We start from the raw sequence: 20,799 nt of genomic DNA on the forward strand, positions 1-20,799 counted from the left end.
TGTGGATTAGAAATTGGTTATTGGACAAAAAACAGAGAGTAGGGTTAAATGGCCATTTTTCTGTATGGAGGAGAGAGGAAATGGAGTGTTGCGGGGATCTGTACTAGGAACGGTGCTATTTAACATTTATAAATAATCTGGAAATCTGAACAACAAGTGAGGGGATTAAATTTGTAGATGACATAAAACTATTCAAAGTTGTTAAAACGCATCTGGACTGTGAAAAATTGCAGGAAGACCTTAGAATATTGAAAGACTGGGCATCCAAATGGCAGGTGAAATTTAATGTGGAGAAATGCAAAGTAATGCACGTTGGGAAGAATAATCCAAATTATAGCTGCCTGATGCTAGGGTCCACCTTTGGAGTCAGCACCCAAGAAAAATAGGTGTCATTGTAGACAATAGGCTGAAATCTTCTGTCTAATGTGCAGCAGCAGCCAAAAAAATAAACAGAATGCTAGGAATTATTAGGAAAGGGATGGTAAATAAGACCAAGAATACTATAATGCCTCTGTAACGCTCCATGGTGTGACCTCACCTTGAGTATTGCATTCAGTTCTCATCGCTGTACCTCAAAAAAGATATAGCAGAATTAGAAAACGTTCAAAGAACAGCGACTAAACTATGGAACTTCTCTGATATGAGCCACTTGGGCTTCTTTGCATATTTTTACAAAACATTAATGGCTGGACCAGTTTTATTTCCAGATACAGCTTTTGGACAAGCTATATTACACAATGTTTTCGCACACTAATTCTCCAACTTTTTTCGAAAAGCATCTTTCGTCCATCCATCTATAATTTGGGCTACTTTTATTAATATAACACAATGAAATGGCCCTTAGCTCACTACTCCAAAGGTCACTACTCCATCCTCATCCTCCTCGACCTATCCGCCGCTTTTTACACTGTCAATCATAATTTACTTCTTGCTACACTATCCTCATTTGGGTTCCAGGGCTCTGTCCTCTCCTGGTTCTCCTCTTATCTCTCCCACCGTACCTTCAGAATACATTCTCATGGATCTTCCTCCACCCCCATCCCGCTCTCTGTTGGAGTTCCTCAGGGATCTGTCCTTGGACCCCTTCTTTTTTCAATCTACACCTCTTCTCTGGGCTCGCTGATCTCATCTCATGGTTTCCAATATCATCTTTATGCTGACGACACCCAGCGTTATCTCTCCACACCAGACATCACTGCGGAAACCCAGGCCAAAGTATCGGCCTGCTTATTCGACATTGCTGCCTGGATGTCCAACCGCCAACTGAATCTGAACATGGCCAAGACCGAGCTCATTGTCTTTCCACCCAAACCCACTTCTCCTCTCCCTCCACTCTCTATTTCAGTCAACACCCTCATCCTCCCCGTCTCATCTGCCCGCAACCTAGGAGTCATCTTCGACTCCTCCCTCTCCTTCTCTGCCCATATCCAGCAGACAGCCAAGACCTATCGCTTCTTTCTCTATAACATCAGCAAACTTCGCCGTTTCCTCTCTGAGCACACCACCCGAACTCTCATCCACTCTCTCATTACCTCTCGCCTTGACCTCTGCAACCTACTCCTCACTGGCCTCCCACTTAACCATCTATCCCCCCTTCAATCCGTTCAGAACTCTGCTGCGCGTCTTATCTTCCGCCTAGACCGATATGCTCATATCACCCCTCTCCTCTTCACTGGCTTCCGATCAGGTACCACATGCAGTTCAAGCTTCGCCTACTAACCTACAAATGCACTCAATCTGCAGCCCCTCACTACCTCTCTACCCTCATCTCCCCTTACGCTCCTACCCATAACCTCTGCTCACAGGACAAATCCCTCCTCTCAGTACCCTTCTCCACCACCGCCAACTCCAGACTCCGCCCATTCTGCCTCGCCTCACCCTATGCGTGGAATAAACTCCCTGAGCCCATACGCCAAGCCCCATCTTCAAATCCTTGCTCAAAGCCCACCTCTTCAATGTCGCTTTCGGCAACTAACCATTGTACCTCTATCCAGGAAATCTAGACTGCCTCAATCTTGATTGACTGCACTTTTTGTCCTTTAGATTGTAAGCTCCTTTGAGCAGGGACTGTCCTTCTTTGTTAATTGTACAGAGCTGCGCAAGCCTGGTAGTGTTTTAGAAATGTTAAATAGTAGTAGTAGTAGTACTTACTCTGAAATCTCCATGGGGTATGTTTGCATCTCCCTGCTTGTCTGTAGAGAAAGCAAAGTTGCTTACCTATAATAGGGTTCTCCATAGACAGCAGTGGAGTGCAGCCAAATTCACCCTCCCTCCCTGCCCCACAAAAGGGGAAAGGGAAAAGAAAAAAAGAAAATGTCTAACTCATATTGCTCTGAAATAGATTGAAGGAGGGGAGAGGCTGTGTGGCAGCAAAGAAAGCCCCGTGCAGGCTCAAAGATATCAAAAATATTTCGCTGAACTAAGGGGAGCTCCAGCACATGGGCAACATCAGCGTGATGTCAACATGGAGTGTGGCAGGAAAACCCCTGTTACAGGTAAACAATTTCACTTTGTGACATCAGCTTTCTTGTTGTATTTATTTATTTAGATTTTGCTTATACCTTTTTCAGTAGTATCTTAAGGTGAGTTACATTCAGGTACACTGGGTATGTTAACAGTAAACCCTTTAGGAATGGGAGCTTACACTTGATATATCTGTATGATATATGTTAATTGCTTAAAGTATACCTCTTTGATTTCACTAAGTATTGATTGTACAATATTATTTTTTCTATGCTTTTTCAAGAAAATACAGACATCACTTGCAGAAACTCCACGAAATAATAGCTTAAGAGGAGACTCCAACTCAGTTGCTTCTTCAAAGAAATCGTTATCACAAACTTTTGCATCTCTTGAACAAAGCAAAAACTCGGATAACATGGAATTAGATTCCTGGACTCCTTCTTCTAAGTGTAGTTTATGTACATCACAAAAGGTGTGTTATTTATATTAATGGCAAATGTAGGATTGTAGCTCATTGAATCAATATCCCCTTCTAAGAACCAAATCCTGTTAAATTCTAAGAGGTTAATATATATCAATAAATTTTGTAGGCCACCGAACTGTCTCTGTCTTTACCCTTACACCTATGCTCACAGCAGATACGTGAGAAATTTAATCAAGGTTTAAAGACATGGTTGTTTAAGAAACATTATTGTTTATAATAAAGTAATGTGATCACATAGCATGCCCAGCGCCTACCATCTTAACAATGTAACATCTTTCCTTATATCATTCAATATCATTATATATATCAACAGTATTTTCTTCATTTGTTCGTTTTTAGCTGTTCTTCTTTTTGTTATCAAAAGACTGTTGATATATGTAATGATATTGAATGACATAAGGAAAGATGTTACATTGTTACAATCACATAGCTGGGCATGCTATGTGATTGAATTAGATGGTTTAATATGGCCCCCGCTGAGTGAAACATGAATTGAAAGCATTGGGTCTTTATCTTGGATTTATAATAAAAGTAATGTGGCCATATACTATTATATTGATTTGATTATAACTTCTGTTTACTTAAATAATATTTTCTGTTGTAATGCCATGGATAATCCTACATCGGGAATGCTTCATTGTAACCCTCTTTAATGATCTTATTGTGCCCTGCCTTGAGCTATAATAATGTTTAAGCAGGTTATAAAAGTGAAATTATATTAACAATGGGCAAAAAATGTTTCTCTGGTGACAGCCAGGATAATGCAGCCATCATCTATGGTGATGTCCTCTGACTGCTATATAGATGGATCCTGCCCTCTTCTAGCCCCAAACCTTCTATAAGTCTTTTCTGGGCATGCATCTGGTTTCCCATGTCAATTATTGCAAGGCCTTGCTCAGTCAACACCACGCTGAGACAGTCCAAATATTCTATAATAGACTGTCCATTATATTTTCATGTGACTATAATTTTTCCCTTTTCCTTTTTTTATTTGGAGGGGACAGTGGGGGGATAGTGTGTCTAGATTATCCTGCTGTCTACGGAGGACCTCCTTTACAATGGAGCCATACTTCTGGTGAAGGCCAACCAGGCCAAGGTTTGCCTGGTTCTAATTTGATTATTGAAGCAACATGGGTGTCAGTCCTTAGAGTGGTTGAATGCTCATGAAAATTAACTCTGGAGGACCACTTGAGCAAAGTGATTGTCCACCCTGGAAGAGGAGACAAGATAATAATGTTTTGTGAAGGTACAGATAGGGGACCATTTGACAACTTTATAAATGTTAGGGGGTGCAGAGCAGAGGTTCACCACTGACATGGCCATGGTCCATAATTGTTGCACTCTAACCTGTTCTGGAGTTTTCAGGCCAGCCTAACTGAAGCAGAATGAAATGCAGTGTTCTAATCAACTGGAAAATATACACTTGAAAATGTGGAGGCCTAGAGTCAATGGTTGAATAGAAACAAAAACTTGACAGGATTTATGATAGCATTTGGTATGATTCAGGTAGTGTAACAGGACTGTTCTGGAGTACAGGATATGGAGCAAGGCCTCACCTGGATGAGAGCATGGCTTTGGAAAAGAGATGGGTAATACAATGTCCTGTTGGAAGAAGGAGGCCATCTTAGGTAAGAGTGACATTACTATCTATGTCGTTGCATTATCCTGGTATCTGCAGAGAACAAGCATCACATGCTTACTGATAAATATCCTCCCCATGAGCTAATACTGCTTCATAGTTCCAGCAGTGTAGAGTGAATACTCATTCCTCTTCATCTCTCCAAACCAGTCCAGGTGCATGGGTTTATGCTTTCCTACTAGCAGATGGAGGCAGAAAACAACTAGTTTGATGATGTCACCCTATATAGGGTCCTGTGCAGAACCAGACAGCTAATATTTCTGTCTCCAGCAAATGGTAGGTGAATAATCCTCTGCAATTTAAGACTGGCCTGGAGGACCTAGGTGATTGTAAGGTTTTCCAGGAGCAGGGTACTCTGGTTCTCCCCTCTTGCATGCTGTAAGCAAGAGAGCTTGGATTGGCTGGTGGCAGTCTTAGTACTTTAGGAGTGTAGGACCAACTGGCCCCCCTCCTCCCCTCTGATGTTCACAACTCCATTTGGGATCAGGTCCAGCTGTATTGATCTCTTTCCTCCATGCCTACTCTTGGGAGGTATTTTTCCTTCAGTCAGTGAAATTAAAGTTAAAAAAAAAAGGAAAAAGAGAGAAGGAGCAAGAGTATCAAGACCACTTCATAACTCAATCAGGGTGAGGAGGGGCAGACCAAGGGGTCCCAAATGTGGGATAGGGTAGAATGACCCAAATCAGATCTGGTACAGAGCATGTCGGGATCAGGAGAGTGCACATTAACCAAGTATCTGATCTCTCCCCATCTCCCAGTCTATGCACAGGCTGACAGTCAGACACCCCGAGAGAACCCAAAGGGAGATCTGGACAAGGGTTGGGTAATCGGCATTGATGGACTCTGTAGACTTTCTAGAGGAACCCCAGGGGGTTATAGTGGCCCTGAGAGATGAACCCCTGGAGGAGGGAAATATTCTAGCAGGACAAGATGCTACAGGGATCTGGACATTTAGAAGAGATGAACTGCCATTCTTCATCATGCAGGTTCAAGCAGTCTTGAAAATCTCAGGAAAGTGACCCTTGGAGATTGCTTCTTTGAAGAACTCCTTGCTGGAGGTTGATCTGGAATCTGGCCAGGGGCTTTCCAGCCTACAGGGTAGTCTATAGAGATGATTGCTGATGATTACAGTGGTCCAGATGCTGGACTGAAGGTTGATAGGTTCATGGAATGAATTTACTCTTTGGTGGTTGAGAAGAACAAAGTAACATAGTAGATGACGGCAGAAAAAGACCTGCACGGTCCATCCAGTCTGCCCAACAAGATAACTCATATGTGCTACTTTTTGTGTATACCCTACTTTGATTTGTACCTGTGCTCTTCAGGGCACAGACCGTATAAGTCTGCCCAGCACTATCCCCGCCTCCCAACCACCAGCCCCGCATCTCAACCACCAGCCCCGCCTTCCAACCACTGGCTCTGGCACAGACCGTACAAGTCTGCCCAGCATCATCCCCGCCTCCCAACCACCAATCCCGCTTCCCACCACCGGCTCTGGCACAGACCGTATAAGTCTGCCCAGCACTATCCCTGCCTCCCTACCACCAGCCCCGCCTCCCGATCTTGACTAAGCTCCTGAGGATCCATTCCTTCGGCACAAGATTCCTTTATGCTTATCCCACGCATGTTTGAATTCCGTTACTGTTTCCATTTCCACCACCTCCCGCTGGAGGGCATTCCAAGCATCCACTACTCTCTCCGTGAAAAAATACTTCCTGACATTTTTCTTGAGTCTGCCCCCCTTCAATCTCATTTCATGTCCTCTCGTTCTACCATCTTCCCATCTCCGGAAAGAAGGAAACATTATTTTCCGAGGACAAGCAGGCCATTGTATTCTCACAGCCAATGGAGCCTGGTGCGAATGTTGACTATCTAGATTATATTAGAACTGTCTAACAGCATCGCACCATGCATGTGCTGGTGCCTTCCAGCCCAACGCACAAGTTCAGGTTCCTCAGTCTTCGTTTTAAGTTATTGTGTTCTCCTCTGAGTACATATTTGCTCCCAGGAACATAGCTCCTTTACCTTGGGTGCTGAGCCCCCCAAACCCCCACCAAAACCCCCTACCCCCAACTGTACACCACTACCATAGCCCTTACGGCTGAAGGGGGCACCTAGATGTGGGTACAGTGGGTTTGTGGTGGGTTTTGGAGGGCTTGCTGTTTTCTCCACACGTAACAGGTGGGAGGGGGGAGATGGGGCTGGTTCCGCCTGTCTTGAAGTGCCCTGCACCCACTAAAACTGCTCCAGGGACCTGCATACTGCTGTCATGGACCTGAGTATGGCATCTAAGGCTGGTAATCAATATTTTTAAAGATGTTTTTTGAAGGTGGGAGGGGGTTAGTGACCACTGGGGAAGTAACGGGAGGTCATCCCCGATTCCCTCCGGTGGTCATCTGGTCATTTCGGGCACCTGTTGTGCCTTAGTTGTAAGAAAAACATGACCAGGTGAAAATGTCCAAGTGTTCGTCAAAGACGTCCTTGTTTTTTTCGATTATGGGTCAAGGACGTCCAAGTGTTAGGCACTCCCAAGTCCCACCTTCGCTACGCCTCCGACACGCTCCCTTGAATTTTGGTGCAGTTGGGGATGCCCAAAATCGGCTTTCGATTATACCGATTTGGACGTTTCTGTGAGAAGGATGTCCATCTTCCGATTTATGTCGAAAGATGGGCGTCCTTCTCTTTCGAAAATGAGCCCAATAGTATATACAGGTACTTATTTGTATCTGGGGCAACGGAGGGTTAAGTGACTTGCCCAGAGTCACAAAGAGCTGCAGTGGGAATTGAACCTAGTTCCCGAGGATCAAAGTCCGCTACACAACCACTAGGCTACTCCACTCCACATACAGGTTTGACATGTCCTCGTCGGCACCCAAGGACCGCAGTACTGAGAATCACGGGAAGCTCAAGAAGCATAAGCATGGTTCCTAATCAACACATGGTGCCAGGAGCACTGGGGCATTGATATCGCCTGTACCCAAGAAGTGCCGGCACCAGGAGGAGCACTCCCTATCTTTGGAAGAGATTCTGTTGCACAAGTCTCTGGGCAGCCAGGTCCCTGCTTCCAGTTCGACACTGATGCCTTCTAAGTCTGCCTCTCACTCGGCTTCCCCACCTCTGCTAATGCTTACCTTTGATTAGCTCTTCTGAGCCATGCTTAGGGAAGAGCTGTCGCATATTTCCGAAAACTACTAAAAACCAACCTATTCAATAAGGCATACCATAACGATCCATCCTAAATACCAGAGAACAAAATCCATACCAGAACTGTGCAAAACGGAATTCTCTATTCCTGACTGCTTAAGCTAATCTATCACGATTGAACTTTAACCCAATACCTTTTATTTCTCATTACGAAAATGAATTCTCTTTACTTGATTGCCTAATCCACTCTGTCACCTGCATTATAACTACGTATTTCTCATTCCGGAATTGATGATCGCCATTACGGAACAATGTAAGCCACATTGAGCCTGCAAATAGGTGGGAAAATGTGGGATACAAATACTACAAATAATAATAATAATATGCTGCAACTTCAAACCACTCGGGTATTGAGGGCGCTTGTGCCAGCTGCAGATTAGCCCCAGCATCTTGCTGAGGTTCCATCCATTCCTGTGTAGAGATCCTCAACACTGGTGCCTCGAAGAGTGTCGACATCCACACATACAGTATCACTCTCGACATTGGAGGAGGACATTTCCCTGAAGTTTGAGGGTAGGGCTGTACCTTGGCGCCCTTTGGGGTGTGGATATAGTTCCACTGAGCTGAGGCAGGCACAGACACATAGCCCAATCTGAGTATGGTGAGGAGTCTAAATGGGACTGCACATGGGATTCAGAAGAGGATCCTCATTACTTCTGGGAAGAGGAATCTTATGGGATAACTTCTGATCCCTCCCCATGTCAGCAGAGATGTAAATCTCCATCTGAGGGTCTCTTTCATTAGATTTGTCTGGGAAATGGCTACTACCATCTCATTTAAGTTAGAGATGGAGGAAGAGCCCAGGACAGAAATATTAACTCTCCTGGACTATGAGTCTCCTCCTAAGGAAGGGGTCATGGTACCATTGCACCTTATCCTTAAGGATTTACTGATGAAGAACTGTGAATCTCCCCTCTCAATGCAGGTCACACCAAAGATGGTGGATACACAGTTTCATATCCAGAAGGCTGCCAGATTTGAGCGAGCTGAACTGACACACCACTCTCTGATGGTCGAATCTGCCCTTAAATGAGCTAGGAGCTCCAGGACTCATGGCTTGGTACCCCCAGGTAGAAAGGCTCGGAATCTAGACTCGTTTGGAAGGAAAGCTTTCCAGGCCTCGATATGCATTGCCTATATCCAGTTCTACCTACTACTACCCTCATCTCCTCTTTCTACCCTCATCTCCCCTTACGTTCCCGCCCGTAACCTCCGTTCACAGGATAAATCCCTCCTCTCAGTACCCTTCTCCACCACCGCCAACTCCAGGCTCCGCTCATTCTGCCTCGCCTCACCCTATGCTTGGAACAACCTTCCTGAGCCCTTACGCCAAGCCCCCTCCCTGCCCGTCTTCAAGTCTTTGCTTAAAGCCCACTTCCATATCATCAAGCTGATCAATCCATAGACTGGTGGGTTGTGTCCATCTACCAGCAGGTGGAGATAGAGAGCAAACTTTTGCCTCCCTATATGTGGTCATGTGCTGCCGGAAACTCCTCAGTATGTTCTCTATCTCAGCAGGTGGTGGTCACACACAGCAGCAGCTCTGGCTAGGCCTCCAAGCCTAATCCTTAGGTTTTGTTGAGGCCTGGGGTTGAGGGCTCTTTTGAGCAAGTGCAAACCTGGTGGTGCCAGGTCCCTCCTTTTCTCCCCCCTCCCGCTGGCTCCGTTTAAAAAAAAAAAAAAAAAAATATTTTTAAACGTCTTTAAAGGCGTTTAATTCGACGTTTCTTTAAACGTTCATTGCAGCTACTCACTGGGACACCAGTTCGTTACAGCTCGGAGCGGCAAGCAGGTAATTTTACCTTTTTATAGCGGGCAGGGGGTTCCCCGATTCTTCTCCTCGTGGCAATGGCGTCGGAGGGCGAGGGCGCAAAGGGTCGCTCCCCGGATCGCTGGAGCGCTTCTAGAGGGGATGCGGGGGTTTTACAACCTGATTCGCCCTTGATGGGTGATAGTTTAGTGACCGATGAATGTCCCGGTCGTTCCTCCGGCGTGGCGGTTTTTTCCCGCCATAAACGCCCTTCCCCCGCTCCTCGCCTCCGCCATCTTGGCCGGCCACGCGGCTCGGACGGCTTCTTCGGGGCCGCCCTTGAGGTTGGAGACATTAATGCCATGAATGCCCTTAATTTGGGCGACGGCACAAAAGCGGCTAAAGTTAAGCGCCGTTCTTCCCGCGCGGCTCCTTCACGGAGTTTCGCGCCGGACGCCATTTTGGATGCGCAGCATGTCTCTCCCCCGCTGTTGCGAGCGCCGGTTGAGAGTGCGTCTAGGGCTGTTGCCCAGGCTGCGGAAGTGCACAGTCTGGGGGGTTTCTCCCCCGAGTTTGTTTTGCTGCTGCATCAGGCTTTCCTCATGCAAAACGCTGCCCCTGCTTCCTCTTCTGATAAAGAGGTTGAGGTTCCCAGAGGTAAACGCCCTCGGGTTGATTTCCAGGCCTTGGAGGACTTTTGTCTCCTCCGATGTAGATGAGGGCAGCGTGTCTGAGGTCTCCCAACGATCCTTTGCGGATTCCTTGGAGGAGATAGATCCCCGCTCGGATGGAGCGGATGACCCCTCTGCAGCGCGGCTTTTTAGCCCAGAGGATTTGCCCAACCTGTTGTTACAGGCCATGGACACTTTGAAGATTTCCTCTCCGGAGGACGTCTCTCCCTCAGCCCCTGTTGGCTCTGCCATTATGCTGGGGACGAAGCGCCCGCCTAGAACCTTCCACGTGCATGATGCCATGCACACCTTAATTGCGGCTCAATGGGATGTCCCGGAAACGAGCCTTAAAGTGGCTAGGGCTATGTCCCGCCTCTATCCTTTGGCTGTGAGTGAACGTGAGGCCTATCTGTGGCCTACCGTGGATTCTTTAATCACTGCGGTGACTAAGAAAACGGCGTTGCCGGTGGAAGGTGGCACGGCCCTAAAGGACGCCCAAGACAGAAGATTGGAGGCGGCCTTAAGGTCGTCCTTTGAGGCAGCTGCTTTAAGTTTGCAGGCCTCAGTTTGCGGCTCCTATGTGGCCAGGGCGTGCCGGACTATGGTGCAGCGGGCTTCCCCCTCGGATCATTCCTTGAGGGCTGATTGGCCGGCCCTGGAATCGGGCTTAGCCTATTTGGCAGACTTGCTGTATGATGTCTGGAGAGCCTCAGCTAAAGGCATGGCTCAGACAGTCTCTGCGCGGCGGTGGCTTTGGCTGAAACATTGGTCTGCTGACCACGCCTCTAAATCCCGCATGGCTAGATTGCCTTTTAAAGGCAAGCTGCTCTTTGGGGTCGAGCTGGACAAAATCGTGACCGATCTCGGCACGTCTAAGGGCAAGAAATTACCAGAGGTCAGGGCTCGGGTTAGTACTCGTCCCGATACCTCCAGAGGACGGTTGCAGGAAGCCCATCGGTACCCGCCCGGGCAAGTCGGGTTCCTCTGCCCCCTCTTCCTTCAAGAGGAATTTCTCCCCCAAGCAGCATTCCTTTCGCAGAGACCGCCGTCCCGGAGGTGCTCCCTCCGGTCCTCCCCCAGGGTCTCGTACCCAATGACGGGGCCTTGGTTCACGCCCCAGTGCAGATTGGAGGACGGCTGTCCTCGTTTCTGGGCGAGTGGACCACTATAACTTCAGACGCGTGGGTGCTGGAAGTCATCAGAGACGGCTACAAGCTAGAGTTCTGCCAACCCTTAAGAGACGGGTTTGTACTCTCTCCCTGCAAGTCTCCGGTCAAGCTGTGGTAGTGCAGCAGACCTTGGACAACCTGATCCGCCTGGGTGCGGTCGTTCCGGTGCCAAAAAAAAAATCAGATTGGCAAGGGACGTTACTCCATTTACTTTGTGGTTCCAAAGAAAGGAGGTTCTGTCCGGCCTATCCTCGACCTCAAAGGGGTCAATCGGGCCTGGAAAGTGAGGCACTTTCGCATGGAGACTCTCCGCTCTGTTATAGCGGCAGTGAAGGCAGGAGAGTTCTTGGCTTCCTTGGACATCAAGGAAGCGTACCTGCATATTCCCATCTGGCCTCCTCTCCAACGCTTTCTGCGTTTTACAGTCCTGAGACGACACTTCCAGTTCAGAGCCCTCCCTTTCGGGTTGGCTACTGCTCCGCGGACCTTTTCCAAAGTAATGGGGGTCATAGCGGCCTTCCTGCTAAAGGAAGGAGTACAAGTCCATCCTTATCTGGACGACTGGTTGATCCAAGCCCCCTCTTATGCAGAGTGCGGCAAAGCTATGGACCGGGTAGTTGCTCTTTTGAGCTCCCTGGGATGGATCATCAACTGGAAGAAGAGCCAGCTGCGCCCGACTCAGTCCCTGGTGTATCTGGGAGTTCGATTCGACACCCAAGTGGGCAGAGTGTTCCTGCCAGACAATCGGATTGTCAAGCTTCAGGCTCAGGTGGACTAGTTCCTAGTAGCCTCTTCTATTCGGGCTTGGGACTACGTGCAGCTGTTGGGCTCTATGACGGCCACGATGGAAGTAGTGCCCTGGGCCAGGGCTCATATGATTCCACTACAGCTATCTCTGCTGCTGCGCTGGACTCCGATGTCGGAGGATTATGCTGTGCGCCTTCCCGTGGACCCAGCAGTGCGCAAGGCGCTGAGCTGGTGGACGCAGACAGACAAGTTGTCTGCAGGATTGCCTCTGGTGACCCCGGAGTGGATTGTCGTCACGACAGACGCCTCTTTGATGGGCTGGGGAGCCCACTGCTTGGGAAGGACAGCGCAGGGGCTCTAGTCTTCTGCAGAGGCAAGTGGTCTATCAACCTCCTGGAACTCAGAGCCATTCGGTTGGTGTTATTGGAGTTCATCCCGGTACTGGTGTTGAAGCCTGTACGGGTCCTGTCGGACAATGCCACGGCTGTGGCCTATATCAACCGCCAGGGAGGTACCAAGAGCGCCCCTCTAGCCAAGGAGGCTATGAGTCTTTGCCAGTGGGCGGGAGCGAACCTGGAGCAGCTTTCAGCGGCCCACATTGCCGGAGTCATGAATGTCAAGGCGGACTTTCTCAGTCGCCATACCTTGGAGCCTGGAGAGTGGCAACTATCTGCTCAGGCGTTCTTGGACATCACGAAGCGCTGGGGCCAGCCGAGCCTAGATCTGATGGCGTCATCGGCCAATGGCCAAGTGCCGCGCTTTTTCAGCAGAGGACGGGACCCTCGATCCCTGGGAGTAGATGCTCTTCTCCAACAGTGGCCGACACAAGAGCTCCTCTATGTGTTTCCGCCCTGGCCCATGTTGGGCAGGGTGCTAGACCGGGTGGCAAAGCATCCCGGCAGGGTAATCCTGGTGGGTCCGGATTGGCCCAGACGTCCCTGGTATGCGGACTTGTTCAGGCTCTCAGTCGACGATCCTCTGCGGCTGTCAGTGGAGCAGGGCCTGTTACATCAGGGTCCCGTGGTGATGGAGGATCCCTCTCTCTTTGGTCTTACGGCCTGGCTATTGAGCGGCAGCGTCTGAGGAAGAAGGGCTTCTCAGACAAGGTCATCGCCACTATGCTGAGAGCGAGGAAGCGCTCTACTTCTACTGCTTACGCCAGGGTTTGGCGTATCTTTGCAGCATGGTGTGAAGCAGGCTCACTTTCTCCCTTCACTGCTCCAATTTCTTCAGTGTTGGCGTTCCTGCAAGAAGGTCTGGAGAAAGGCCTGTCGCTCAGTTCCCTTAAAGTCCAGGTAGCGGCTCTGGCTTGCTTCAGGGGCCGCCTGAAGGGTGCTTCCCTGGCTTCGCAGCCAGATGTGGTGCGCTTTCTCAAGGGAGTTAATCACCTGCGCCCTCCTCTGCACTCAGTGGTGCCTGCGTGGAATCTCAACCTGGTGCTAAGAGCATTGCAGAAGCCGCCTTTGGAACCCTTGTCGAGGGCATCTCTGAAAGACCTGACGTTGAAAGCAGTCTTTTTGGTGGCTATCACTTCAGCCAGAAGAGTTTCCGAGCTCCAGGCGCTCTCATGTCGAGAGCCTTTTCTGCAGTTCACTGAGGCAGGAGTGACTATTCGCACAGTGCCTTCCTTCCTGCCCAAGATTGGTTCTCGCTTCCATGTGAATCAGCAGCTCTGTCTCCCTTCCTTTCGTAGGGAGGACTACCCAGAGGAGTACTCCGCTCTTGAATATCTGGATGTGAGACGAGTCATCATCAGATACTTGGAAGTGACCAATGATTTCCGGAAATCGGATCATCTGTTTGTCCTGTTTGCAGGTCCTCGTAAGGGTCTGCAGGCTGCTAAGCCTACAGTGGCAAGATGGGTCAAGGAAGCCATTGCAGCGGCTTATGTGGCCGCGGGGAAGGTGCCGCCTATCCAGCTGAAGGCTCACTCCACGAGAGCTCAGGCGGCCTCGATGGCAGAGGCCGGATCCGTCTCCTTGGAAGAGATATGCAAGGCGGCAACGTGGGCTTCGGCTCATACATTCTCCAAGCATTACCGTTTGACTGTGGCTGCACGGGCGGAGGCCCGGTTTGGAGCTTCAGTGTTGAGGTCAGGGATTTCTATGTCCCGCCCTGGGTGAGTACTGCTTCGGTACATCCCACCAGTCTATGGATTGATCAGCTTGATGATATGGAAGGTAAAATTATGTATAATCATACCTGATAATTTTCTTTCCATTAATCATAGCTGATCAATCCATAGCCCCTCCCAGATATCTGTACTGTTTATATTCTGGTTGAATTTTAGGTTCAAGTTTAGCCTTCAGTTACTTCAGGAGGACTTCGTGTTCAAGTTCTTCTTTCACTTGGATTCTTCAAGAGTTGAGACGAGTTTGTGTTACAGTGAGCTGCTGCATTCCTCTCCCCTCCGTTTTACGGGGCTGGATTGAGACATAAATTCTGCCGGCACTCCCTCCCGCTTCGTGCGGCTGTAGGGCAGCTTTGTACCCCTCCCGCTTCGGCGGTGTTAGGGTCAGTCAGCTCCTCCCGCGGTTGCGGTTGCAGGATAAGCCAGATCCCCCCGCATCGGCGGGTGTGGTGTCCCTCCCCCGCTCCGCGGGGATGAGCTGGACGGATTCCCCTCCCCCACTTGTGTGGGGATGAGCTGGGTTAATTCCCCTCCCCCGTTTCGGCGGTGGTGAGCTGGGCAGAGTGTCCCTTCGTGGGTGTAATTCTCTAAGTGCTGAGTCCTGCGGATGGAGCTTTGATATCGACATACTGAGGAGTTTCCGGCAGCACATGACCACATATAGGGAGGCAAAAGTTTGCTCTCTATCTCCACCTGCTGGTAGATGGACACAACCCACCAGTCTATGGATTGATCAGCTATGATTAATGGAAAGAAAATTATCAGGTATGATTATACATAATTTTACCCTCTTCAATGCTGCATTTGGCACCTAACCCTTACCGTTCAGTGAATCCAGACTGCCCCAATTTGACTGCCCCTATCGGACCGACCGTTCACTTGTCTATTAGATTGTAAGCTCTTTAAGCAGGGACTGTCTCTCTTTGTTAAATTGTACAGCGCTGCGTAACCCTAGTAGCGCTCTAGAAATGTTAAGTAGTAGTAGTAGTACTACCTACTTTACACAAGCCTTTACTTGCAATCTTTGGTCCTCAGTGCACTCAGTCTTGCAGATTCTCTCCCACTGAAGCAGGCCACAGAGCTTAGCCAGTTGGCCAGTAAGGACGCATATGACTGTTTTGATATAGTGTCTAGACTTTCCAACATGGGTGTAGGGATGCACAGACTCTCATGGCTGCATGTCTCTGACCTAGAACCAGCAGTTCAGGAGAGATTGCGGATGTTCCTTGCCGAGGTGGCAATCCGTTTGGAAATAAGGTAGAAGAGGCCGCTGACCTCATAAAGAACCACACTGATACCATGTAAACCCTGTCTCGGCACCCTCCAGCTGCAACCTCTTTCTCCCAGAGATTTTCAAATGTGCCTAGGTGGCAGCCCTATTACTAACCTCTGACTGGTGGGTTCTTCAAAGAGTCTGTCTCGGTTACACTGTGCATTGGTGTCAAAGACCACCAAATTGCCCACCGAGAGCATCGCACATCAGCTCTTGGCATAAGCAGGTAGAGGAAATCTCTATCCTTCTACAGGCCTATGTGGTTGAACTCGTGCCACAATCAGTACATAAGGTACTACTACTACTACTACTATTTAGCATTTCTATAGCGCTACAAGGCATACGCAGCGCTGCACAAACATAGAAGAAAGACAGTCCCTGCTCAAAGAGCTTACAATCTAATAGACAAAAAATAAATAAAGTAAGCAAATCAAATCAATTAATGTGAACGGGAAGGAAGAGAGGAGGGTAGGTGGAGGCGAGTGGTTACAAGTGGTTACGAGTCAAAAGCAATGTTAAAGAGGTGGGCTTTCAGTCTAGATTTAAAGGTGGCCAAGGATGGGGCAAGACGTAGGGGCTCAGGAAGTTTATTCCAGGCGTAGGGTGCAGCGAGACAGAAGGCGCGAAGTCTGGAGTTGGCAGTAGTGGAGAAGGGAACAGATAAGAAGGATTTATCCATGGAGCGGAGTGCACGGGAAGGGGTGTAGGGAAGGACGAGTGTGGAGAGATACTGGGGAGCAGCAGAGTGAATACATTTATAGGTTAGTAGAAGAAGTTTGAACAGGTACTTCCTTTGTGCTCAAAAAGACTGGGGGATTTTGTCCTATCCTAGACCTAAGGGCCCTAAAAAAAATTCCTGGTCAAAGAAAAGTTCAGGATGATTTCCCTGGATTCTGTTCTTCCCATGATTCAGAAAAACAATTGGTTGTGCTCTCTGGACTTAAAGGATGCCTGTTCCCACATTTCGATACTTCCCAGTCACAGGAAGTATCTCAGATTCCGAATAGGGAAACACCACTACCAGTATCGCGTTCTGCCTTTTGGCCTTGTGTTAGCTCCGAGAGTATTCACCAAGAGGCCAATATTCAGACTGCGGGAGGCTGCCCTGCTAACTCTCGCAGTCAGCAGCAAACCCGGAAATTCAATGCCAGGCCATATCTGGCAACCAGCATTGAATTTCTGGGGGGGGGGGGGGGGGGGGGGGTTCACCACGCTGTTTAAGCCGATATTCATCAGCTGACCAGCTAAGTTATAGAGGCCAAAGATAGACCCACTATTTATGGGGGGTCTATCTGTCCGCTAAACTTAACCGGTCAGCCGATGAATATTGGTGCTAACTGGTTATTTATTTATTTGTATTTTGCTCACACCTTTTTCAAGAGCAGCTCAAGGTGAGTTACATTCAGGTACACTGGGTACGTTGTGCAACATAGCCTGTGACTGGCCTAGCTGCTGAGCGCTAATATCAGTTGAGATAGCTGGCTATTTAACCAGCCAGGAGCCATTCTTGGCCAGTTAAATAGTGCTGAGTATCAGGCAGCTAGTGTCTAGCTGTAGTGTATGTGTTTCCCTATCTGGACGATTGACTGGTCAAGACCATTTCACAGGAAAGAGCGAAAGAGTCAATGCTTCTAACTATTCGGGTGTTGGAGTTACTAGGGTTCATCATTAAACTATCCCAAGTCCCACCTTCTCCTGGTCCAGCGATTGGAGCCCTGCTTGATACATTGAAGGTTTGAGCTTTTCTTCCACAAGCGAGAGCAGAGACCTTAACAACACTGGCTTTGCAGGTCTGAAGCAGCAAGCAGATCACAGCTTGGCAAATGTTGAGATTGATGGGCCACATGGCCTCAACAGTGCGTGTCACTCCCATGGCACAGCTCCATTTGAGAGCAGCCCAGTGGACCCTGGCTTCCCAAAGGTCTCAGGTGGCTGGGAGTCTAACGGATATAATCCAGATTCCAGCAGAGTTGACTTATACCCTTCTTGTGTGAAATTTAATCAAATTTGACTGTGGGACTACCATTCCAAATTCCACCTCCTCAGAAGGTGTTAACTATGGATGCATTGAACCTGGAATGGGGACCTTATGTAGATGGACTTCACACCCAGAAGACTTGGTCTGCTCAGGAAACAGATCAACATATCAACCTCCTCAAGCTGAGAGCCATTTGGAATGTTCTAAAGACTTTCAGAGATTGGCTACAGAACAAAATTATTCTCATTCAAACAGACAGCCAGGTTGCAATGTTCTGTGTGAACAAGCAGTGAAAGGGAAAGGGATCCTACCCCTTGTGTCTGGAGGCAGTGGGGATGTGAAAGTGGGCCCTCCTTCATGGAATTGTCCTCTGACCCACATGCCTTGCAGACAGACTGAGCAGGATTTTGTAACCGCACAGGTGGTCTATCAACATGGGCATAGCCCTCAAGATCTTCTGAGAATGGGCACTTCCTTGGTGCATCTTTTTGCTACTCATCTCAACAACAAAGTCCCCCAGTTCTGTTACAGGCTGAGATCACATGGCAGACTAGCATCAGATGCCTTTCACCTACATTTGGGGGATGGTCTTCTGTATTGCTGAGACCAGGAAACTATGATCCTAATCACTCCTTATTGGCCAAGGCGGATCTGGTCTTCTCCTCTTCTGGAGTTGTCCGCCGAAGATCCTTGGAAATTGGAATATTTTCTGACCCTTATCACGCAGAACAAGGGATCCTTTCTGCATCCCAGCCACCAATTCCTGGCCTTCATGGGTTGGATGTTGAGAGTGTAGAATTTGAATTTTTAGATTTGGATGTCTTTCACATTTTATTGGCTTCTAGGAAAGACTCCACTAAGAGATGTTACTCATTTAAGTAAGCCCATATCTCAGCCTGTAATTGTTCGCTTCATGAGAGGTTTGCTATTGACAAAGCCCCCTATCATACCTCCAGCTATGTCATGGGATCTCAGTGTTGTCCTCACCCAGCTAATGAAAGATCCTTTTGAGCCATTTGATTCCTGTTATCTGAAGTATTTGACCTGGAAAATTGTGTTTTTGGTGGTGGTCACTTCAGTTCACAGGGTCATTGAGCTTCAGGCCCTAGTAGCTGATCCACCTTACACTAAATTTCAGCACAATAGAGTAGTTCTCCGCAGGCACCCTAAATTCCTTCCTAAGGTGATGTCGTAGTTCCATCTTAAGCAGTCAGTCATTCTGCCAACATTTTTCCCAAATCCTTATGCCTATCCTGGTGAGAGTGTACTGCATACCTTAGATTGCAAGTGAGCCTTAGCCTTCTGTCTGGTGTGGACTAACACCCATGGAATCAACTTTTTGTTTCTTTTGACCCAAACGGGATGGAGGTAGCCATCGACAAATGCTCAGTTTTTAATTGGCTAGCAGATTACATCTCTTTTACTTATGCCCAGGCTGGGCTGATTCTAGAGGGTCATGTCAAGACTCATAAGGTCAGAGCCATGGCGATATTGATAGCCTACAAAGTCAGCCTCCATAGAGGAGATTTGCAAAGCTGCGATGTGGTCATCTGTCCTCACATTCGCATCTCATTACTGCCTTGAGCAAGACAACCAATGTGACAGCCGGCTTGGACAGGTAGTCCTGAAGAATTTGTTCAGTGTTTAGAAGCTAACTCCACCCCCTAGGCCCAGTTTTCTTTAGTTCCGGGCTGTATATTCACATCTAATAGGTCAATAGTTTCAGGTTAATTGACTTTCAGGCCTCAACGTTTCGAGTCCCTATTGTCCTAACACTGTTGTTTTCGGTGAGATCTGCTAGCTAGAGATTCCCAGTTGTGAGAATACAACAGCTTGCTTGTCCTCAGAGAAAACAAGGTTACTCACCTGTAGCAGGTGTTCTCTGATGACTGCAGGCTAAGTATTTTCATTTACCCTCCCATCTTCCCTTGGAGTTGTATTCTTAGCTGTTGTATAATGGCTGAGGAACCCGCACTCAAGCATCGGGCAGGCAGGCACCAGCACATGTGCAGTGGGATGCTGCTAGAAACTTCTAACATAATCTCACTACTCAGCATCCTCACCAGACTCCGTCAGGTGACGTCACCCAGCTGTGAGAATACTTGACTTTCTGTCCTGGGAGAACACCTGCTACAGATGAGTAACCTTGCTTTTCTGCCCAAAGTCAATGCATTTGTCTTCACCATAACTAAGAAGACTGTCATCCTAATTGAAGGAGGAGTAACTGGATCCACAGGACCGTCAGATGAAGGCGCTGTAGAATTTTTTGGGTTGTCTACTCTGGACTTGCAAACAGCAATCTGTGGTCATTATGTAACAAGAGCATGCTTGCATTGGACTCAGCTGCCATAGGGATCTTTGGCAGAGAATCTTGAACACAAGATGCTTCAAGGTGGGTTCCACATATCTGGCCAGTACCTTACATGATTTCATATGGGCTTCATCAAAGAACTTGGCTTTTGTGGTAATGGTGTTTTACCTGCTATGGCTGAGGAATTGGTCAGCAGATGTGGCATTAAAGGCATGGCTCAGCAAGCTTCCCTTCAAAGGAAAGCAGTTGTTTGGAGAAGACTGTGAAGGACTTAGGAGAATCTAAGGTTCTAAAACTCCTGGAAAGTAGACTGTGAGTGGACTACCCGAATTCCTAGAAGCAGTTTCTACAACAAAACTTACTAAATCGGGCAGTTGTGAATACGGGAGGACATCTTGGAACACTGCACTGAGCTTTGCAAGGAAAGATAAGTAATGTTTTCACATTACTTAGCCTCAGCAGCAGATGAATCCAGGAACTTAGGGGTTATGTCCACCTACCAGCACACTGGAGAACACTGAAAGAAGGCAGTGACCCTGGACATCCAGCTCCTTCACCCTTCAGTATATCTCTATCTCCAGCAAGTGGTGGACGGATTCCTTTCAGCTCCTGGATTCTATTCTTAGGGAGGCTCATGTGCTTTGCCAGTTGAGCAGAGGGCACCCGCTAACAGAGTTTTCCCGTGCTCAGGTACTTGGCGCCAGCGCCATTTTGGAAGCATCGGGTGATGCAGAGCTCTCGGTCTCTCAAGCAGGGGATCTCGGGCTGCAGGCCAGTTTGCTCGCTGACGGTGTTTTACCAGTGAGGGAGCCTCAGGGGACAGCTCCTGCTGGGAACTATGTAACAGATGTGCAGGGAGACTTTTTTTCCCCCTCTGATTTCATTCTTATAATGTATCTGGTCTTTTTAATGAAGAGGGCCCTTCTGGGTGCGCACAGTCTGTCTCTGCCTCCTCCAGCTTCCTCTGCCCAGGATTTCT

At 48.3% G+C, this 20,799-nt stretch overlaps 1 protein-coding gene across 2 annotated transcripts in view; it reads left to right on the forward strand.

Annotated features, from left to right (window-relative positions):
- The window catches only part of LOC115481819 (synaptonemal complex protein 1-like), a 314,023-nt gene that overhangs the window by 225,979 nt on the left and 67,245 nt on the right, over window positions 1–20,799 (forward strand). For both annotated transcript variants that reach the window (XM_030221227.1, XM_030221228.1), the window contains exon 11: window positions 2,747–2,935. In XM_030221227.1, coding sequence (XP_030077087.1) covers window positions 2,747–2,935 — 189 coding nt within the window. The remainder of the gene's footprint in view (window positions 1–2,746; window positions 2,936–20,799) is intronic.

This window comes from Microcaecilia unicolor, chromosome 12 (genome assembly GCF_901765095.1).
Source record: "Microcaecilia unicolor chromosome 12, aMicUni1.1, whole genome shotgun sequence".
NCBI lineage: Eukaryota > Metazoa > Chordata > Amphibia > Gymnophiona > Siphonopidae > Microcaecilia > Microcaecilia unicolor.